At 45.1% G+C, this 21,567-nt stretch overlaps 1 protein-coding gene across 20 annotated transcripts in view; it reads left to right on the forward strand.

Moving 5' to 3' along the window:
- Window positions 1-14,717, forward strand: part of TACC1 (transforming acidic coiled-coil containing protein 1) — an 87,755-nt gene extending 73,038 nt beyond the window's left edge. For all 20 annotated transcript variants that reach the window (XM_065584698.1, XM_065584696.1, XM_065584699.1 and 17 more), the window contains 7 exons: window positions 430-567; window positions 1,849-1,925; window positions 2,576-2,619; window positions 3,224-3,384; window positions 4,434-4,540; window positions 8,136-8,256; window positions 9,272-14,717. In XM_065584698.1, coding sequence (XP_065440770.1) covers window positions 430-567; window positions 1,849-1,925; window positions 2,576-2,619; window positions 3,224-3,384; window positions 4,434-4,540; window positions 8,136-8,256; window positions 9,272-9,340 — 717 coding nt within the window. In that variant the 3' untranslated portion in view covers window positions 9,341-14,717. The remainder of the gene's footprint in view (window positions 1-429; window positions 568-1,848; window positions 1,926-2,575; window positions 2,620-3,223; window positions 3,385-4,433; window positions 4,541-8,135; window positions 8,257-9,271) is intronic.
- Window positions 14,718-21,567: the final 6,850 nt, after the last annotated feature.

Here is a 21,567-nt window from a genome sequence, read left to right on the forward strand (position 1 = left end):
CCATCAGATGCATTAGCAAGAGACTTCCCTTAGGGCCTGTTTTCGCTTCACTGTGCACACATCCTGTGAGCTCCTGCTCCTCCTAGAGCATGCATCAAACCCCTCACTCTGCAATGGAAGCGTGTGCCCGTATGCCAGTCTGACAGCTGCATTTTCAAGTGACTTTGGAGGGAACCACTCATCCAGCCTCAACAGACAATGGGACCTGAAGGGGACAGGGCATGACCCGAATGATAGGGTTTGTACCCAGACCGGACACTGCACCTTTTCCTTCCCACAATGGAGACAGGCCTCTGAATTTTCAGTGTACAAATACAGGATGGGTGAAGGAAGGACTTTAGAATGTGGAGACATACCCCAAATACAGGCAGTTGGGCAGAAAAGCTGCAGATCGAATGTATCATTGAGCAGTAATTCTTGTCACCGCAGGGCGATTCTGGGCTGTGCTCAAAGGACAAAGCCCCTGGGGCCATGACGACCGGAGCGAGTGGAAGTGAAAGTCCTCTGGAAAGCATTTGCCTCAGTGAATCTGACAAAACAGCCGTGCTCACTTTAATAAGAGAAGAGGTAATGGTGACTCAGCACTGTCGGGGCTGGTGCCTGCTCAGGGCAGCAAAATGTGTACACCCAGAGCAGGAATTCATCTCAGCCTGTGTGTGTGTGAAGCAGCCAGCACCATGGGGCCCTGATCTCCATTGGGGCCTCTAGGGACTACCACACACTAATAATATAACCTCTGCTCCCCACTGGTGTCACATCACAGGTGTATCCAGGATGTGGGAACTAGCCTCCCAGAGGCAGAGATGCTCTGGGGGGTGACATTCTCAGCAGACACGGTGGGGCAGGGGATGGAGTTTAAGGCTAGAAGGGAACAGTAGATCTAGTCTGACCTCTATAGTAAAGGCCATTACAATTTCACCCCATTACTCTATATTGAGCCCAAAATCCTGTGTCTGGCTGAAGTACACCTTCCAGAAAGGCATCCAGTCTGGATTTTAAATCATCAAGTGCTGGAGAATCTTTGTAGTTTGTAATCTTTCTGTTCCTCTTGGGTACCCTCCTACTGCTTGGCCAGCAATTCTCCTAGCCTGCAGAAGGTACCTGCAAAGAAGATAGCAGCAGATCCCCCCACTCTCACACTTCCATCGTCTTGTGGCAAAAGCAAGACTCCAAAAGGGGAGAGTATCAGAGGGGTAGCCGTGTTAGTCTGGATCTGTAGAAAGCAACAAAGAGTCCTGTGGCACTTTATAGACTAACAGACATATTCGGCGCATCTGACGAAGTGGGTATTCCCCGCAAAAGCTTATGCTCCGATACGTCTGTTAGTCTATAAGGTGCCACAGGACTCTTTGTTGCTTTTTACAAAAGGGGAGAGTTTTATAGCCATGAATTTATCTAAGATCTGCACAGGTCCCTTACTGTAAAACCCCAGCTGAGCACCTGTGCTGATGTGCAGTGGCAGGCTTTGGGGCAATCATCTCCTCATGCCTCAAGCTTGCCACTTAACATTTATTTTTCAAGTGGCATAAGTATGTAATTTTCAGCAGAAATGCTTCATAAATGTGTGCAATTAGAGGCTCCGAACATTTTGAGCCAGCACTGGAATCTAGATTAAATCTTTGCCCATTGCTGGTAATCTTCTAAAGAGCTGTCTTCAGCTAATATCAAAGTGTTCAGGTTTTGCATTTCTAGTGATTGGATTTAATGTCTCTGACTATCCTCTACAACATTCCCAATTCACAGTCTGAAGCTGAGCTTTGGGTGTAGGGATCCACCTCCTGGAAGACAGCCCTTATATGCCTGGAGGTGGAGAGTTAGAGTTTGCATTTTGTTTCCTTTACCATGTAGATCATCACTAAGGAGATTGAAGCAAATGAATGGAAGAAAAAATATGAAGAGAGCCGACAAGAAGTCTTGGAAATGAGGTAAAAATCTGAGCTCTCAGGTGTTCACCCCCCCCTCCAACATTATCCGTTAGCTTTTCCACACAGAGCTACAGATCAAATCATGCCTGACTCTTGGGGGACTTTCCATGTAGCCATTGTATATTGAAGCAAAAGCTGTTGATTTTGGGGTGCTGAATTGCTTGGTACTGAAAAGCTGCTCATGCTTCTCTTCTTTTGTGACTCTTGTGATTTAGTTCGCCTTGGTGGTAATAAGATATCATGGATAGCCATGCTCAGGATGGAACATGTTACAAGCCGTGAGCTCATCATGCTCAGACTGTAACAAGTCCGTCATGTTCTTTGTGGCAAGAGTAAAATCCTATTAACTGTGCATGCCTGAGAGCCCAGGGGAAGGCCAGGTCAGCTGGATGGCAGATATTACTGGAGAAAAGAGGAGGTGATTGAGAGGAATCAGAACTATAATCTAGTCTGTTTCAGTGACTGTACATATAGTTTCAGACTGCACACAGGCTGCTTCTGGAACTGGCTGGTGTCATTTTGTTTCCCAAAGCCTTAAGAAGTGGGCTTAGCAACAACATACCAGCTGCAGTTTACCAGCAACAGAGCTTCACAGATACAAACAAAACCCCAGACTGTGTGTAAATGTCCCCTGTCCCCTTTCGTTCTAGGAAAATCGTGGCTGAATATGAAAAGACCATTGCCCAGATGATAGGTAAGATCTCTCTGGGTGGCAGCCGTCACTAGCGTTAGGAAGTTGGTGGCCTTGGGATGCTGATCACACTAACAACACAGAGAAAAATGGACCCAGTTTCATCTGCTTCCCCTAGTTCAGTGCTCATCTGCTGTTACAACCAGGACTGGCCTCCGTAAGGAGCATGAAGCAGAATCCCTTACTCCCACTCCACCAGCTGCCCTGACCAGCTTCTCTCCGTCCTGACAAATGACACTTAGGTTTTCTAAGTTGGAGGTTCCACATGTTCCCATAGCCCTGAGGTTCCTCTCCGTTAGACACCTCCCCCTCCCTCCCCGCACCCCGGCTTTCCACCGTGACCATGTATCGACCAGTCAAGGTGGGCTGACAGAGGCTCCCGTGGAAGAGCTATCAGCAACATCTGAAGTTGGCCAGTGAGGACCACTGCAGTGACGGCAGTTGTGCTTTCATCCCTGCTTGCTCCTGAGAGTCCCTCGCGCTTGGAATCCAAGCCAGGGCTGTCATGGGGCAATTTGGAGCGATAACCCCGGGGCCGTTGCTGCAGCAGTCTCCATTTCAGAAAGAGAGAGTTTTGATGTAAATGTAATTTACTTCTAATTCACAGAAGATGAACAGAGGACAAACATGGCCTCCCAGAAGAGTCTGCAGCAGCTCACGATGGAAAAGGAACAGGCCCTGGCAGACCTGAACTCCGTAGAAAGGTCCCTGTCGGATCTGTTTCGGAGATACGAGAACCTGAAGGGCATTCTGGAAGGGTTTAAGAAGGTCCTTTACTCTCTTAGGAGACTTGCTTTCCTCTTCCTTGTTGTACCTCCTGTGCTGCCTGTGTGATGTCCTGTCCAATGGTTTCTGGTTAAGGGGTTATAGAAGCACACAGGCTGCTATTGTTTCTTGTCCAATACTGTTCTGGTCATCCTATGTCCCCAACGCCACTTTGAATCAATGTTCCTCGGTAGAGTTGGGCAAATAACAGATTTCTCAATACACTGGCAAGGCCAAGATTTCAGGGCAGGGAGGTGGGGTGGGGGACAGAATTGTTTCGGGTCAAACTGAAAATGAAATTTTTTGAAATTTTCAGCAAATCAGAAAGTAAAAAAAATTCATTTCAGGGTGACCAGAACGTTTTGTTTTGATATGGAGCATTTTTAATAATAAAATTAAAGGACATTTCTAAGCTAAAAGTCATTTCAAATAAAAACATCAGGATGGTTTATTTTTAAAACGTTGAAATTAAATGTTTAATTTTTTTCAGATTTTTTTTTCATTTGAAACAATCTGGCAAAATTGATACAAATTTGCAAATTGTTTTAATGTCGCCAAATCTTCATTTTTCACCAAAAACAAGTCAAAAAATTGCCCAGCTCTACTCCTTGCCCTCAGTCGAAGGATGTTTCCGGTGCTTGCGTTTATATGTCAGCATTGGGATGAATAAGCAGGGTACCTGTCCGGGTTGTAAATGTCACAGGAAGCCAGTGATAAGAGCTGCTGGAGCTGATCGCAGCAGGGAGCCTGATCCTCTTTATAGATTTTACGGTCGCGTTCTCCCTGTACCCTGTGAACAATAGACATCAGAAGTAGCAGAGGGATCCAAGCAAAGGGCTGGAGCAAAGGCAAGAGATTATAAAAACATTATCAGAGTGGTGTAAAAAGGCCATAGCATAAATGAGCAATCTGTCGGAAGAATAAAAAATACTTCAAGTTGTGAACCTCAATTTCCATCTGGGTGTCAGTTTTGTAGTTCGTATCAGCACAGTGTGACATGCTCAACTCCAGTTCAAATTAGTCACCATTGTTTTGCAATTTTTATCTTCCAGAATGAAGAAGCTTTGAAAAAATGTGCTCAGGATTACTTAGCCCGGGTCAAACAGGAAGAGCAGCGGTATCAAGCCCTAAAAATCCATGCAGAAGAAAAATTAGACAAGTAAGAATCCCAGATGTGGGCTCTGCGGAATGCAGGCTGACTCTGGAACTTTGGGAGAAACAAGAATGAGCTTTGATTTCAGTCTTTCAACCAGGTTTATAAATAAAAAATTAGATTCATACCAGAGTCTTTGAAAGAATCTGTAACCTTGAGAAGGGTCCTGCTCATTGTTTAGAGGAATTTGAACTCCTGCAGGGTAAAGCAATCTGTATAACAGAGTTTGCAAAATGAAATTTACCATTCTATATCATTTGTGCTTTTATAGCGAGGTGGCCTGGGTGATAACTGTACTCTTATACTATTTGAGATTGTGAGTTAAGAATGGTTATAAAGCTGCTGGTTATTTACAATATTATTAGCAATTCTTTTGATGAGATACCATTACTACTTAAAGTGTCATCAAGGGGCAGCACATGCTGACTGGCTTTCCCAAAGTCCTGAGGCAGAGAATATCAGGGACACTAGGGCCTCTTGTTCTAAAAGTGGAAAGGCAGAGAAACCCTACCCATCACTCAGGGCTTGGCTACATGAGAAAATTGCACTGGGTTTGACTTAAGAATCATAGACTTTAAGGTCATAAGGGACCATTATAATCGTCTAGTCTGACCTCCTACACAACGCAGGCCACAGAATCTCACCCACCCACTCCTGTAATAAACCCCTAACCTATGTCTGAGCTATTGAAGTCCTCAAATCATGGTTTAAAGGCTTCAAGGTGCAGAGAATCCTTCAGCAAGTGACCAGTGCCCCACACTGCAGAGGAAGCCGAAAAACCCCCAGGGCCTCTGCCAATCTGCCCTGGAGGAAAATTCCTTCCCGACCTCAAATATGGCGATCAGCTAAACCCTGAGCATGTGGGCAAGACTCACCAGCCAGACACCCAGGAAAGAATTCTCTGTAGTAACTCAGATCCCACCCCATCTAATATCCCATCACAGGCCCCTGGGCATATTTACCGCTAATAGTCAAAGACCAATTAATTGCCAAAATTAGGCTATCCCATCATATCATCCCCTCCATAAACTTATCAAGCTTAGTCCTGAAGCCAGATATGTCTTTTGCCCCCACTACTCCCCTTGGAAGGCTGTTCCAGAACTTCACCTCACTCCTCAGATGGTTAGAAACCTTTGTCTAATTTCAAGTCTAAACTTCCTGATGGCCAGTTTATATCCATTTGTTCTTGTGTCCACATTGGTACTGATCTTAAATAATTCCTCTCCCTCCCTGATATTTATCCCTCTGATATATTTATAGAGAGCAATCTTATCTCCCCTCAGCCTTCTTTTGGTTAGGCTAAACAAGCCAAGCTCTTTGAGTCTACTTTCATAAGACAGGTTTTCCATTCCTCAGATCATCCTAGTAGCCCTTCTCTGTACCTGTTCCAGTTTGAATTCATCCTCCTTAAACATGGGAGACCAGAACTGCCCACAGTATTCCAGATGAGGTCTCACCAGTGCCTTATATAATGGTACTAACACCTCCTTATCTCTACTGGAAATCCCTCACCTGATGCATCCCAAGACCGCATTAGCTTTTTTCACATCCATATCACATTGGCGGCTCATAGTCATCCTGTGATCAACCAATACTCCGTGGTCCTTCTCCTCCTCTGTTACTTCCACCTGCTGCGTCCCCAGCTTATAACAAAAATTCTTGTAAGTAATCCCTAAATGCATGACCTTGCACTTTTCACTATTAAATTTCATCCTATTACTATTACTCCAGTTTACAAAGTCATCCAGATCTTCCTATATGATATCCCGGTCCTTCTCTGTATTGGCAATACCTCCCAGCTTTGTGTCATCCGCAAACTTTATTAGCACACTCTCACTTTTTGTGCCAAGGTCAGTAATAAAAAGATTAAATAAGATTGGTCCCATAACAAATTCCTGAGGAACTCCACTAGTAACATCCCTCCAGCCTGACAGTTCACCTTTCAGTATGACCCGTTATAGTCTCCCCTTAACCAGTTCCTTATCCACCTTTCAGTTTTCATATTGATCCCCATCTTTTCCAATTTAACTAATAATTCCCCATGTGGAACCGTATCAAATGCCTTACTGAAATCGAGATAAATTAGATCCACTGCATTTCCTTTGTCTAAAAAATCTGTTACCTTCTGAAAGAAGGAGATCAGGTTGGTTTGGCACGATCTACCTTTTGTAAAACCATGTTGTATTTTGTCCCAATTACCATTGACCTCAATGTTCTTAACTACTTTCTCCTTCAAAATTTTTTCCAAGACCTTGCATACTACAGATGTCAAACTAACAGGCCTGTAGTTACCCAGATCACTTTTTTCCTTTCTTAAAAATAGGAACTGTGTTAGCAATTCTCCAGTCATATGGTACAACCCCTGAGTTTACAGATTCATTAAAAATTCTTGCTAATGGGCTTGCGATTTCATGTGCCAGTTCCTTTAATATTCTTGGATGAAGATTATCTGGGCCCCTCGATTTTAGTCCCATTAAGCTGTTCGAGTTTGGCTTCTACCTCAGATGTGTAATATCTACCTCCATATCCTCATTCCCATTTGTCATCCTACCATTATCCCTAAGCTCCTCACTTTACCTCAGTCTTTAATGAGGCTAATATTTGTTTAGATATTGGGCCATGCCTAGATTATCCTTAACCTCCACTCCATCCTCAGTGTTTAGCGGCCCCACTTCTTCTTTCTTTGTTTTCTTCTTCTTTATATGGCTATAGAACCTTTTACTATTGGTTTTAATTCCCTCCCCTCTACACGGCTTTTGGCCTTTCTCACTTTATCCCTGCATGTTCTGACCTCAATAAGGTAGCTTTCCTTGCTGATCACTCCCATCTTCCACTCCTTGTAGGCTTTCTGCTTTTTTTAATCACCTCTCTGAGATGCTTGCTCATCCAGCTTGGTCTACAATTCCTGCCTATGAATTTTTTCCCCTTTCTTGGGATGCAGGCTTCTGATAGTTTCTGCAACTTTGACTTGAAGTAATTCCAGGCCTCCTCTGCCTTTAGATCCACAAGTTCTTCAGTCCAATCCACTTCCCTAACTAATTTCCTTAATTTTTTTAAGTTAGCCCTTTTGAATCAAAAACCCTAGTCACAGATCTATTTTTGTTTATCCTTCCATTTAGTTTGAACTGAATTAGCTCATGAAGATGTGAATTTAAACGGATGTAGTTAAACCAGTCAAACCCCTGTGTCGACAGTCTGATTTTGGTATAAGGAGCTTATTTTTGTTCATCTTAAACATGTTGCACTTGACTTAAGCTACCCCAAGAAAAGCTGCTCTGAAACTGAAAGCAGTGTGTCCACGCGGGTTTGCCCCATCTTAAATAAACCAGTTTAAAAGCCAATTTAAGTTACACCATTGCAACTTCCCCATGTAGACACAGCCTCAGAATCTATTGCTCATAAACATGGAGGAGAACTGGAGCCAGTACAGCAAGTGCAGCTGTTACTGGCTGCTTTAACAGGTGACTTTATCCTTTGCTCTGTTAGGCGTTTAGATAACTGTACGCTGTGGCACTGTGTAATGTTACTCTGTTGGGCTGTGGCCCAGGTGATAAATAGTCTCTCTCACTCTGTCTCTCTCTCTCTCTGAACCCCCACGTAGAGCCAATGAAGAAATTGCTCAGGTGCGCACAAAAGCAAAAGCTGAGAGTGCAGCTCTCCATGCTGGGCTGCGCAAAGAGCAGATGAAGGTGGAATCACTGGAGAGAGCCCTCCAACAGAAGGTAAAGGCCCTTCGGCCACTGCCCCCATCTGGATCCTGAAGTGGTGTTTGTTTAGCTATTGATTTCAGTGGAAACAATTGCCATTAAAGTGTCTCCTACTTGTCTTGGGATCATTCCTCAGATCACAGCCGACATGAGAGGGAGGGTCTCAGAAAAGCTAGCCTGAAGCCAGGCAGAGTGAGGAGGGGAGGAATATAAATTCTGTTCTTTAAATCTCTGCCCGTTATCCACTTACCATCACTCTGAAATATTGGTGTGGCTATTGGGAACAGCTGCATTTCAAGCTGCACCGTCCACTTGGGGACATGAAATCCATGATAAATGATACCAGGGTGTCTCCATGCGGCTGTTAAACCCCCGCACACCATGGAATGTGTGTCCCAGCTGATCCTCGCCTTGAGTTGTATCAGGACTGTGCCCCTAGACATGGACCTGGGCTGGTGGGCAGTTATACGGAGCTGGAGAGCGATAGTTTGTGATTAGGATCCCCCAGGATCAGCCTAGACAGCAGATCCTGCAGGACTAGCTTGGAATGCAGATCCCTGGGCATCGTTCTAGGGAGATCTCCTGGAGATCAGCGCAGATAGTGAGTCTCTTTTTCTACATGCTTCTCTGCCATTCACTCAGCTGGCACATGCCAGAGTGCCTGCATACTACAAGGATAGCTGCTTTGAAATGCAATGGATGGTGTTACAAAAGGGATTAGTAGCCATAATCCTGTTTGCAGAAGTGAATGCCCTGAACTACAGTGCCAACTGCAGAGCAATCTCATTGGCCCCCGCTCGCCATGCAATAGAGCCCCAGTCCCTGCAGAGGGTCAGCAATGGAAGCAGATTGGCTCTGCTTCCCTTCCCCCCCCCCCAGGGGCCATGCCTTTCCTTTTATGATGATGAGGATGATGATGATTTATTTGTATTACCGGTGGGGAAAGGGGCTGGAATTGATCACTCACTGGTTACCCGTGGCCATCAGGGAACTTCAGCTCTTCATCTCCATGTGATCGTTTGTCTTTCAGAACCAAGAAATTGAGGAGTTGACCAAGATCTGTGACGAGCTGATTGCAAAGATGGGAAAGACTGACTGAGTCTCGCCACCCTTTGTCCAACACTCTGCACTTGGCTGCTTTTTTTGTAACGTTGCGCACCTTGCCTTAGTCTCCAGGAATAATCTCCCCTGAGCAGAGAAAAGCACATGCGCACAGCTGCCTGCCCCACTTGACTGCAGGATCCCATCACCCCAGAGGCAAAGCTGGCGTCCCAAAGGGTTCTAGTCTGATCGTTTCAGAGGGTTTGCAGCCCCAGGTTTTTAGGGCTTAGCTCAGTTTCTCCCTAATCCGTCAGGACATGTGCATTTCTTTTGGTGTCATCAGCAGTCACATGCCCACCCCTACAGACAGCACCTCAGTCAGGCCTGCGGACACTTTCTGGGGTCCCTTCCTGACAGCTAGAGAGCTGGTGTGAGTTGTACCCGTATGAGAGCTGGGATTTTTATTGGTTACATCTATCGAGCACCTAACCAGTTGGCATTTTCCGCCTAAAAACAATGGGGAGGTCCCAGTTGTGACGCTAAGCCCACACCCAGGTGCCGAGAGCTGACAGTGCAATACTGGTACCTTGAGAAAGGAAGGCACTGTGGGGTCTCAGTAGAACTGTCTGGGATAGGGAGGTAATGATGTTAAAATCAGGGGCATCTGACAGGAAACACCCCCGCCACACATACACACACACTCACATACGGTGTCCACAGCATGTGATTTTGATTAACTGGTTAATCCTACAGCTGAACTGGTTTGCCTGAAAGTGGTTTGATTCATTTCTGATAGGCTGATCCAAGTGTATATTCATGTAACATGTCGTAGCAAGTCCTGATCCCATGCCCTGCCAGCAGCTAGGGAGGGAAGCCCAAGTGTCTCTCTGGGTATGTCTACACTGCACTCTGAGGTGTGATTGCAGCTCAGGCTGACATACCTGCGCTAGCATGGGTAAAAATAGCAATGTAGATGCAGCAGCATGGGCTTCAACAATGCACGTAGGTACCCAGGGTCCCTGGCATTTTTGTACTGCGCATCTACATTGCTGCCTTTAGCCAGGATAGCGCAGGTGTTTCAGCCTGAGCTGCAGTCACACCTCAGATTGCAGTGCAGAGGTACCCTTGGTCAGTGCACTTTATTGTCCTTGCACTAGGGCTCTCTGTTCTCTCTTGTCAGCCTTGGTGGGTCCTTCCTCACAGCTGCACAGCTGGATCTTCCATCCAGACAAATGTGCGTGCATATTTGGTTACCTACTTTGTACATCTCCTCTTGGGGTGGTACCACTTGCCCTATGCTGCCCTCCAGCACCATCATTTCCTGGCATTGATTAGTAGTATTTTAATAATAATTCAAAATATGCAAAGCAAAGCTCTTTGGTATTGGTTCAAAATGCTACTGTGAGATTAGAGGAGTGACCACTCCCTTTGGGGACTGCAGAAAGAAGGGAGCAGGCCCTAATTTGTGCATATGGTGAATGTCCTAAAATCCTTTTCTCCAGGTCAATACAGAATGCCATTTAAAATTATGCAAAATGCTCTGGACCGTGTCTTGCTCTCAGAAATGCCTTTGCAGTTTTATGAATACTAAAAGAACCAGAAACTAGTACAAGCAAAGTCAGCTGCAAACAGCTGTTAAATAAACTTGCAGGTACAAATGGGCAGGAAATCGAATCATACTAGCTATGCAAGCAAACCACTCAGTGGAACTGTAATGTGGATTTTCCCTTTATTTGGACCAAGCCAATTTCATGCAGAATTGCTGAAGCACCTTTCATACTGCAGTAGCAACCCAGAAATTCTGCAGGGTGACATATATTTAAATGTATGTAGATTGTTTTTGTACCATACTTGGAATGCTGTTGCATGAGCCAACATTAGCAATGAGTTTTACCTGTCTGCGCTTTGGCAATGCTTTCCCACCCTGCAGAGTTGCAGCTGGTCTCATCCATATGGCATTCACTAGGGTGCAGTACTCCTAGCCTGACAGCAGTGATGCTCACATGCTGTATGAACTGTTCTGTCCATGCTAATTTCTCTTGGTCAGAGACTTACGCTTTGGAACCATTTGTCTGAGGTTTTGTGCAAAGCACTCCTGCCCTTCAGACAGAGAAATGTAACTCCAGAACAAAACATGGGCTGTGCTAGGCAACAGCTGGGGTGGCAGTGGATCCAATTTTAAAGTACTGAGTGGATAGTGGTGAAGTATCAAACCAGGGAAGGATTTGCTGTTTTGGAACTGAGCCCTAGCTAGTGGCGGATGTAAAAGTTTAGCAAGCCTTTTGGCTGCTATCGTTTCATATCAAAATCAAACTCTTCTATTTTCTGGTTCCTAACATGGACCATGCAGAGCACATGTCTGTTCTAAAATATACTTTATGAAATGTATTCTGTAGGGAGATGATTATTATACATTGAACAAGACCAAGATGGTGACACCCTGCCCCTAGCACATGACTAGCTAATGGGACTAGTTTAGCATGCCTCCTTTGAAAGTAGTGTCCTGCTGTGCACTGGAGAAGGTCCCTCTGAAATTAGCCCAGGGGTAGTTCCCTTGATGGGATATGGACCCCAGCGTTTTTGTGACTATTGAGCTCTCTGTGGTGGCAGGAAAGGAAACCCCCCATTCCTGTGCTGTTCCCCTGGGTGCAGTAGTTACACAGCCCTCAAGCATGTTGGTAAGAAAGCTTGTATCAGATGATCTACAGAGGGAGACGGGCAACCTCTGTCCAGGCAGTAAGTGAACGAACCACAGACAAAGGAGAGCATGGGGCCACGAGGCTGCTCTTCCTGTCAACCTCAGTGATCAGGTTACACCAGAGGTAGCCAAATCCGGATGACCAGATGCTTTAGAACGGATGCCAGAATCTTTTAATTTATTTATTATCATCATTATTGTTATTTTTTTAAATTATTTTCTCTGAAGTCTAGACCTTGACTATACCTTAACAAAGGTCAATTTTGGACCTTGACAAAAAATAATTGATTGCCCCTGGGTTATACCATAGTTTGAGTGTGGTCAGACTGAAGTAGGAGCATTCTCTTTAGCTCACTCGTTTCCAGAACGCACCTAAACCGTGTTGTGATTCTTGAACAATAACGACTCTTTCTTGGCAGGTGTTAGCTAGATGTTACTGCAAGTGGACAATGGCAAATAGATGAATCAAAGGTGAGCCCCCAAAGGAGAGAAGCCAAACATTGAGATACAGCTCTGAACCTCTGGGGTCTGCAGATTTGGGCTAGAAACCTTGTTGAGAGCAACCATTCTGTGGGAGGAGCTCGGCATCTCCACTTCCAGCCCCAGCAGGGATGGGTAAAAAGTAGAGGAAAAAAAGTTGTGTGAGGGAGGAGAGTTATCAAGTTTTTTTCAGATCCCAGAAGAAGTTATTTGTTATTTTGGGTTAGTTTTGAGTTGGGGGCAAATTTCAGGTTGTTTCTGAGTTTATCGGGATCCATTTAACTCTCCCCTAATAACAATGGGCAAGATTCCAGCACGAGGTCCATGCACCACTCATGTCGCACATGATTTTGGTGAGACTTGAGTGGTACCTAGTCTTGGAACTAGTCCTCTGCACAGGTGTGAATTTCACCCAATGTGCTCAAAATGTTGAGTTTTAACTAAAGCCGTTCATAGATTGTAAAAGAGTAGCCAGGATCCCGGGCTGACCTGCTCTCTGCAAACAGTGTCCATGTTGTAGCAGAGTTTAGATAGTAACCAAATGGCATTGAAAACCTGCCTGGCAGCTCCAGAACCAAATCTGAGTTTTTGTAAAACATTATTCTACTACCCCAAGAGAAAAGCCTATGAATAAAGAAGAGTTTGCCACAGAAATGAGACGCGCTTTCTTAATAAAGCGTGTTTAATAAAACCCCCTTTTATGCTTGTCACATCACAGGTTCTCCTCATCCCCCCAAAAATCCACATAAGAGAGTGTAAATGATGTCCATTAGATCCACTCGTTCTTTGTTATGAATAGTTGTTTGATGTGATCTCTGCCCTCAGATACACTGCCCCGTATTATGCCACTCGTGTTCACTTCCACCTGTGTTAAGAGAAGCGAAATTAGATTTCTGAGCAAACATAGTTGCATTTGCTATCTGACTGGGGCCATAAGGGACTAAAACAAAAGCAGGAAAGGTTTGCTTATTGAGGGCTAAAGTCTGGAGATCCAGCGCATTAGGGTGCCGGGAGACTGATTCCTCAAATCTTAGCATGTTTTGAGGTAGCTGTCTCTCTCTGAGGTTTTTTTCCGTTGCTCTGAGATGATGCGTCCTTGCAGAGAGGTTTTGATAAACTCCAGAGAACACAGCTCTATAAAATACAGTCATGAGTCTCAGCATCTATACAGAACTGCAGCTTGCAAATTACAAAGTAAATCTTTAACAAACCTCCCTCTCCTCCAAAAGTAAGAGAACTGAAATGCAAGACAGTTCTGCAGAGAGCTCCTTCCTCCCCCTCAGTAGTAATCTGATTTGAGAGCATTTTCCCATTTGTATCTGTTCCCCAGAGTGCAGTGATTGCACTTTCACTCTCTGTATCATCTGAGTGTTGTTCCATTTCTGTGCCTCTCAGCATGCCGTTAGAATTTGGGCAAATGAGATTCCTAAGGAATGATTTATTAACTATAATATGGTTATAGTTATATATATAATGGTTATAGTTATATATAATGGAAGATGTATGGAACTTTAAGTCAGTGAGACTGTTTTATCTTGTATGCTGCTTTATAGTGTACAGACCCAGAAGCAAAGCTTTGGTATAGACTGGCTTATCATCTGTAGATCCTTCTATTCAGGTCTGTAAAGATGCCGCTTCATCTTTTGCCATTCTGTAGCATTTTCAGGAAGATCTGAAACTTGCTGCTGTTCCTGTACAGAGAGATAATGGCAATACTCAAGCTTTGCTGAGTAATTTTTACAAGTGTCTTGTGAACACAAAACTCCTTCCCTAATGAATAAGCCAAGATGTATCGCTCATACCCGGAAACTTGCAAATGGCCATGCACCAAGTTCAAAGCATGATCTCTCTCTTTTTTCCAGTAAAATTGCACCATCCCTTTTAACTGTCAAAGTTGCCTGCCTGTAAAATTATTAATGTTGCCGTCTACAAGTGTACCTTTGCAATAGATCTTGTCTGCAGTAAAGTGCCAATTAATGACCATCCTGACTGCAAATCTGTTTCCACTGCATCCCTCGTGCAGTCTCTTCCCTCCCAGAGGCAGGAAGAAGAACTCTTTGCATTGACTACTATCAGGATTGCTTTGTACAGTGTATGTAACTGCCATCTGCATAAATTTTATATGTACAGTAATTTCCCTTTTATATGTCAGGTAAATATTTGTAAGAGTTATACTCACACAAATGAGATTATAATAACGATTACTAATATATTTTTTCCATGTTTCATTGCCTGAATAAAAACTGTATTTACCATTCTTGGATCCTTTTCCTGTATCAGTTCATTGTATGTGTATTGAGGACCTGATTCTGACCTCATTTACTCAGGGTTAGGTGTCACTCCATTGATTTCAGTGCAGTTACTCCTCATTTACACCAGTGCACGTGTGATCAGAATCAAATCCTGAGACTGGCTTTTATGGACTCTAAAATGCACTCAGAATTAATTTTAAAAATGATTAATTTCCAATGCCCTCAGGTCACGTGCTTTATAGTTTCATGCTAATTTGAGGGGATGTTCCCTGTATTTTGTGGGTTTACATGGTGAGAGACTTTGGGCGGGCGGGCTGGCTGCAGAAAGGTGAATAGAGGGTTGTGGTTGTAGATCAGGAGACAAGATTCAGTTCTAATCCCAGCTCTGACACCGATTCTCTTGATGGCGTCATGTAAAACCTCTCCTCTCTTTAGCTTCTCCATCTGTAAAAAGGCAGATATTTCCCAGCCTGACCACGGGGTCGTGAAGGACAAGGAAGCATCGCACAATGTGAATGCTCAGTGTTAATATTCATCACTGATAATCCTCAGGCTGGGAGAGTTTCAAAGTAAATGGAGGTGGAGGATTTGGGAATGGGAGAACTGTGTCCAGGCTGAGCTCCATCAAATGGGAGGAGGCTGGTTCCTTTTTTAGCACTGTCGATCAGCTTAATCAGCGTTTTAAAAATCCACTGCAACGTCAGCGTTTTCCAGCAGCTGAGAAGCATTCTATACGCAAAAACGAGTGCGACGTTGTGCTGTGCCCCAGCAGGTTGCTTCCATGCTGTATTTCCAGCAGCTCCGTTCACCTTGCCAGGACACAGCTCTCTAAGGGAAGAAGGACATTTCAGTACTGTGTGCAATTGCCAAAGTACCCAATGCCCTGCCATTCTGAGTCGTGTACCCCCGTCTCCCCCATCTGACAAATAACTGGACCCTTTGCACTAGACTTTCCCAGATTGGAAACAAGCCTGTGTAGTTGCTGGAGCTGGGTAGTAAATCTCATATGTGCAGCCAGAGCAATGGGAAGGTGCATGTTAAATGGGTTTAATGATCATTGATACTTTTCCTCTCTGTGTGAGGATCTCAGAATGCAAGAGTATGGCAGTGTCACTGTTCCCCCTTTTCTTTGAACAGGTGGGAAAATTGAGACACAGAGACATTATTTGAGTTTGGCCAAGGTCACAGTGGTACAGGATTAGCTTGTGAGTATTCTGTCTCGGAATTGCCTGCATGAACCACTAGACAATGCTGCATGTCTCTGAGTGTGTTATTCCGACCCTTGATCCAGGGGTAACCCCGATAAAGGTAGGGAACCTAGATTTCAGTTCCTGCCTGTGGGATTGTTTTTCATTGTGATTATAGGAAGTGATTTGGAGAGAGACCTCGCTCATCTGAATGAGCCTGTTTTCACCCAATACCTCCTCACTCAAAGGAGAAGTATCTGAATTGTGCTTTCTAGAGATTAGAGGGGACAGGGACGGGGTACTCATCCAAGCCAGGCATACCATTATCATTTATTTTTTGTATAGTGCTACCCGTACTAGACATTCTACTGACAGGCACAAAGACAAAGTTTCTTCCCTAAGGAGCTTACGTCTAAATTGATGGAAGAATATTGTGGTCAGGTGCTTTGCTAAAACCAAGGTCCCTCCAAAGCCACCCGTGGTACATTAAGTAAGTCGTTGAGTGTTCCTGATATATTCTTTCACAGGATAAAAAATCCTTGAAAACTAAGTTATGCCTTGAGATGCCCAGAGTACAGCCAACCCTCCCCTGTATGCAGGTCTGGCAGTGCCCTTGGATTCTGCCTCCTGTCCTATGTGGCTAAGAAGGTATTAACCACAGATTGTGCACTAAGTATGTTATCCTTGGACAGCTGAGCCCATCACTCTGGTAGATTACTTAGAAGACCTTACTACAAACCAGAAATTGTCCTGAACATTCCAGAGACTCCAGGAAATGTCTGCTATGAAGACCCTCCTGGCACTGGTCATCTTCATGTCCCTGGCAGCAGAAAGTAAGTGCCATGTAGTGGAAATTGATGGTAGAAGAAACCGCTCTTGGCATAACTCTGCACTGCTTGTTAGCTGCCAGTTTATCTGTCTGTCTTGTGCCCTGTTATTTCATCTCTATAGAGCATAATACCTCACCTATCGGACAGTGCGTTCCTTCCCGGCAGAGAATTCACTTTCGTTCAGAGGAATGTGCCTTCTCTTTTGGAGAGGGCTCAAAGAGAAATAACCTCCCTTCACACTTTCCTCTTCAGGATGTTTGAAATGCAAGCGTAAAATCCACTTTGCACCATATGGAAACTCCAGAACTAGCTTCTCCCAAGAGAGATGGCTAGTTCCTTGTGTTTTGGAGATCTGGATCATCCAGTTTGTTCCCTGATTAGGGTGATGTTTTCATTGCTAGGATGTTGGTTGCAAGTTTAAAACTTCGCTCTTTGGTATCGTTCCTTTGAAAAGCTACTTTGAAGCAGGGAGTCAGAGAAGCTGTTTTGCTGCTGAAGGTGCCATGCCATGGTGTACAGTGCATTGTTATATAGACTTACGGGTCCTATAGTCTAGTGCAGCGTTATGACTTGCTTCTCGGCAAAACCAAAGGCAACCAGGCTAGAAGGGTACGACGAGCTGTTAGACAATCTCGCAGAACAGATGCTGGTGTTTTTTATTCATTCACTAGAGGCTGTTCTGCACCATTTCCAGGGATATTTTCTCCTCCCAGCAGGAAAGGCCCCTGTCGAGAGTTCTCTCTTCCTGCCAGCTCCCTTCCCATTCAGGCAGTGATGGCGGGGAGTCTTATCTGCCCACTTCTCCGATGGAGGATTGGAAGCCTCATTCTGCTTCCCCAGACTGGGCTAGCAGTCATCTCGGTGGGCTAGGAGAACCTCTACGTTGATGTCCTGGTGAGATACAATTAGATACTCAGAAACCAAGGAGCTGTTTGGTTTGCGAACGGGTGACACCTTAAAACAATGAGGCAAGAGCCTCTGTAAACGTACCCAGATTCACACTGCAGTGTTCAGAAGGGATGGCTGGAACTACAGATGGAAACTTGTTACTGCTGTAACGGTCGTTCATGTTGTGCACTAAGTTGTAGAGATATTGTGATTTGCAATGGCTGATATTTTAAAATGTTCTCCTCTCTCTCACAGAGAGGTGGGAGTTAGATCTCTGTGCAGTATGTGGGACCAGCATAGAATGATGCCTATACCGGGGGGGCGGGAGGGGAGTATCCATCTGTTCATATATTGGGAGGCGGGGGTGAGGAGGCAGGATACAGACAGGTGCACATGCCGGGGGAGGGGAGGGCAGTGCATATACGGGGGCCAGGATACAGCCAGGTGCACTGGCCAGGGGCATATCCATGTCTATAAGGCCAAATCCTGATGTCCATACTCAATATTGACCCCGTCTTTACACAAGCCACGCTCCCACTGACTACGGAATCTCTCTCCGACAGAGAGGGTGCACATGCTGCCATTTCACAGGAGGGTGGCACCACCAATCCTCCAAGTGGTTCCATGCAGAACAGTTGGATTTTTAGGACTCACCCACACTGCACTGGCACTACAGAGAATAAGCCAGGGCTTTATGAATTGGACTATACTGTTTCTTGGAAAGAATGGCTAGTGTTTACTGTCATTTGGCCCCGTTACAGTCCCATTTCCCTTGTGAAATCCAGTCCCTCACTTCCTTTGAGGTGAACCTCGTAACACAGCAGTAGCAGCAACAACAGAATAGGCAGCCAAGATTATTCAAACCCAGCTGCTCTCCTAGTGGTATCCAGAGCTCTTTTTCTGGCCACGAGAGGGCTCTGTTCAGCTGAGAACGTGGGTACTGACATGAGGCACAGCCGACCACATAAATGATATCTCGGTAGGGATGGTTCAATATCAAACACCCGTAGATACCAAGGTTTAGACACAAATGAGATTCTCTAGTTTTTGTTGAGGTTTTTGGTCTGCAGGTGTTGTAAACCAGTGTGGTGCTTTAAAGTCTCTTGTTGTCCTCAAGTGACACAAACATGTTAGCACCTTCTCAGCGGGTCTGTGTGAACAGGTGATGCTCTGCAATCACACAGTTTCTCTCTCAGGGAAAGAAGTGGGTCAAATAGCTTCTATTGACATTATCGGCCCAGATAAATGGAGCCCCAAGCCAGCCAATAATTGACTATTTTCCTCATCTGTCACCTCATCAACTCTCCAGGCCCTCTTCATAACAAAATAGAAAGACCACTGTTGTGCCTTGCCTCTTAATGTCATGTCCTCCGTTTACTTTGTATGTTAACCCTGTGTTTAATCCCTTCCTGTACAGCACACTGGGATGCAGCTTATAGGCAAGGTGCTACATGCAACAGAGCTTCATTCATTCAAATGCACAACATATCCAACGTGCATGCCGTATGTCCTAATGCAAGCATGTCCGTGGTTGGGCCAACCCTGAGGTTATGGATTTAAGCTCCAAACACACTGCTGTGTGCACAGCTGGCAGGAGCTGAGAATACTCTGGAGGTGGAGGTTAGCGCTTCTGCCGGGGTGTGAGGTCAGAGAAGCTGCAACTGGAGCACCACCGATTGCTGGGTGAAGCACTGAGGGACTTTGTTCCTATCTCCAAAGCAGAGAGCCTCAACCCATGGCATGTCCTACTCTAGCACAAGGCTTTCTTCTCAGGTCTTTGGGGAAGGCACCATGTAAAAGCCTGAGAGTGATGCGTGGGAGGATTGTCCCAGGAGCTCATAGAGATGTGTTAGAGTAATGGACAGGTCTCCCCAGTGTCGGAGTCCACGTTGACATGCTTATATACTAACAGGCTGGATTTACCCATATCTTCAGGCTCCTGAGTAGTTTGTGTGGCATTGGGGCCTTTCCCATAGCATGCCACGTGCATTGGAAACCAGAACTGCCCTAGTGTCCCCTGCTAAGTCATTTCTTACAGCTATTACTCTCCTATGAGAACAGCAGAGGCCACGGCAACATCACAGCAGTTCTTCTGCCGTGATTTTCCTGCTAAAACTGCTGGTTGCAAGGGTGTCTGTGCTGTTCAGGTTTGTATAGTATCAGAGGGATAGCCGTGTTAGTCTGGATCTGTAAAAGCAGCAGAGTCCTGTGGCACCTTATAGACTAACAGACGTATTGGTTTGTATTAATGCACAGGCCGTGTGGTCCGGTGGGTAAGGGCCTGGCCTGGGAGTCAGGAGATGTGGATTTTAATCCTGGCTGTCAGTGAGTGACCTTGAGCATGTCACTTCACCTCTCTCTGTGCCTTACTTTCCCCTGTGTGTGCGAGCTTTCGTGCGTGAATACCCACTTGGTCGGATACAGGTTTGTATAGTGTGCCTGTTGCCATGGTATCTGAAAACTCCACCATAAACAGTTGCATCAGAGCGGAATTTGGCACAAAAGGCCACAGAGCGTTATAGATGGTTATTTTAATTGTTTTTTTAATTAAAATGTTCTTTTTGGTGCTTTGTAAGATTAAGGGAATAGGGGAAAGAGTAACGTCCAGAAGATTTTGCAGAACAAGAACTGGGAAAGAACGGAGGGTCCGATTTAGCTTTGGTCTCATCAGCTTGAGTCACTTCTGGAAGATTTTGAATATATTTTGCATGTGTGAGAGAGACTTGGCTCTGATCTAGAGCTGTCCACCCACAATGCTCAAAGCACTCCCCCTCGCACACACAGGGGAAAGTGAGGCACAGAGAGAGGTGAAGTGACATGCTCAAGGTCGCTCACTGACAGCCAGGATTAAAATCCACATCTCCTGACTCCCAGGCCAGGCCCTTACCCACCGGACCACACAGCCTGTGCATTAATAGTGCTATAAATGATCTTTCGTACTTTCTCCCCTTTACTGCTTCCTGAGAGCAGCACCTTTGATAGGTTCTGCAAAGGAAAGTTACAGTTAATTAGCCCAAGCACCAGTCAGGTGTTTCTTCCCAATCAATCACTGATTGACAGAATTAAGCCCGTCACATAGCAGAGAGAATTGTCTTTACTATGGGCCCAGTTTTGTGTGATAATGAGGTTACCGCATAAATTCACTGTGGTGAATTCCACAGCACAATTCCACTCATGCTCTTCTTTTGTCCTCTTTGCCAAGGGATGGCTCTAAAGTGCCACAGCTGCATTGCATCGAATGAGGATGATTGCAACCAGCAAGGATCCCACAGCTGTCCTCACTATGCAGATGCCTGCTCCACCATCGTTGCAACAGGTAAGTCCCTATTGACAAGTACAAGCAATCGCTAGTGAATGTATGTCTAGGGGAGCAAGCACACAATCAGGCCCAAAAGGCATGTTCCATAAAGTAGCACAAATTTTTTCTATAATGTGACCTTCATGTGGTGTATTGAAAACTCTGTTTATAATTGTAGGTTGTCACTTTAAATTGCCAAGTGTAGGGCGGGTTCTGGGCCTGCTTACAGGTTAGGGATCTTTAGGGAAGTGTGAGATCTGGGCCTACCAGCAGGAGTCTGCTGGCAGCCAGCCTATGATAAGGTGGAGTGAGCTGTGCCTCTGTGTTTTAGGGAGCAGCCTGCTTTGTCTCTCTCTGTTTTCTGGTTCTTGGGTGTTATTGTTCTAAATTCTAAGACATAAAGTCATGTTACATTGCAACCTTCCAGCAAGAGCATTTATATTTTTATCTAACTTCTCTGTGTGCGTATACCAGGAACATAACACTTCACATACAGCAGCATCAATTACTTCTTTAAAAAAGTCAGCTGCAAGCTAAAGAGAAAAGAGACTTTAAAAGGAGAAGACAGTACCTTGGAGGAAGAGGAGTGTGTTTTAGGGACACGAGGGAGCACTCAGGAATGTGCAGTCATCACCTGTGGAGAGCTAGCAAG

Source organism: Chrysemys picta, chromosome 2, assembly GCF_011386835.1.
Source record: "Chrysemys picta bellii isolate R12L10 chromosome 2, ASM1138683v2, whole genome shotgun sequence".
Taxonomy (NCBI): domain Eukaryota; kingdom Metazoa; phylum Chordata; order Testudines; family Emydidae; genus Chrysemys; species Chrysemys picta.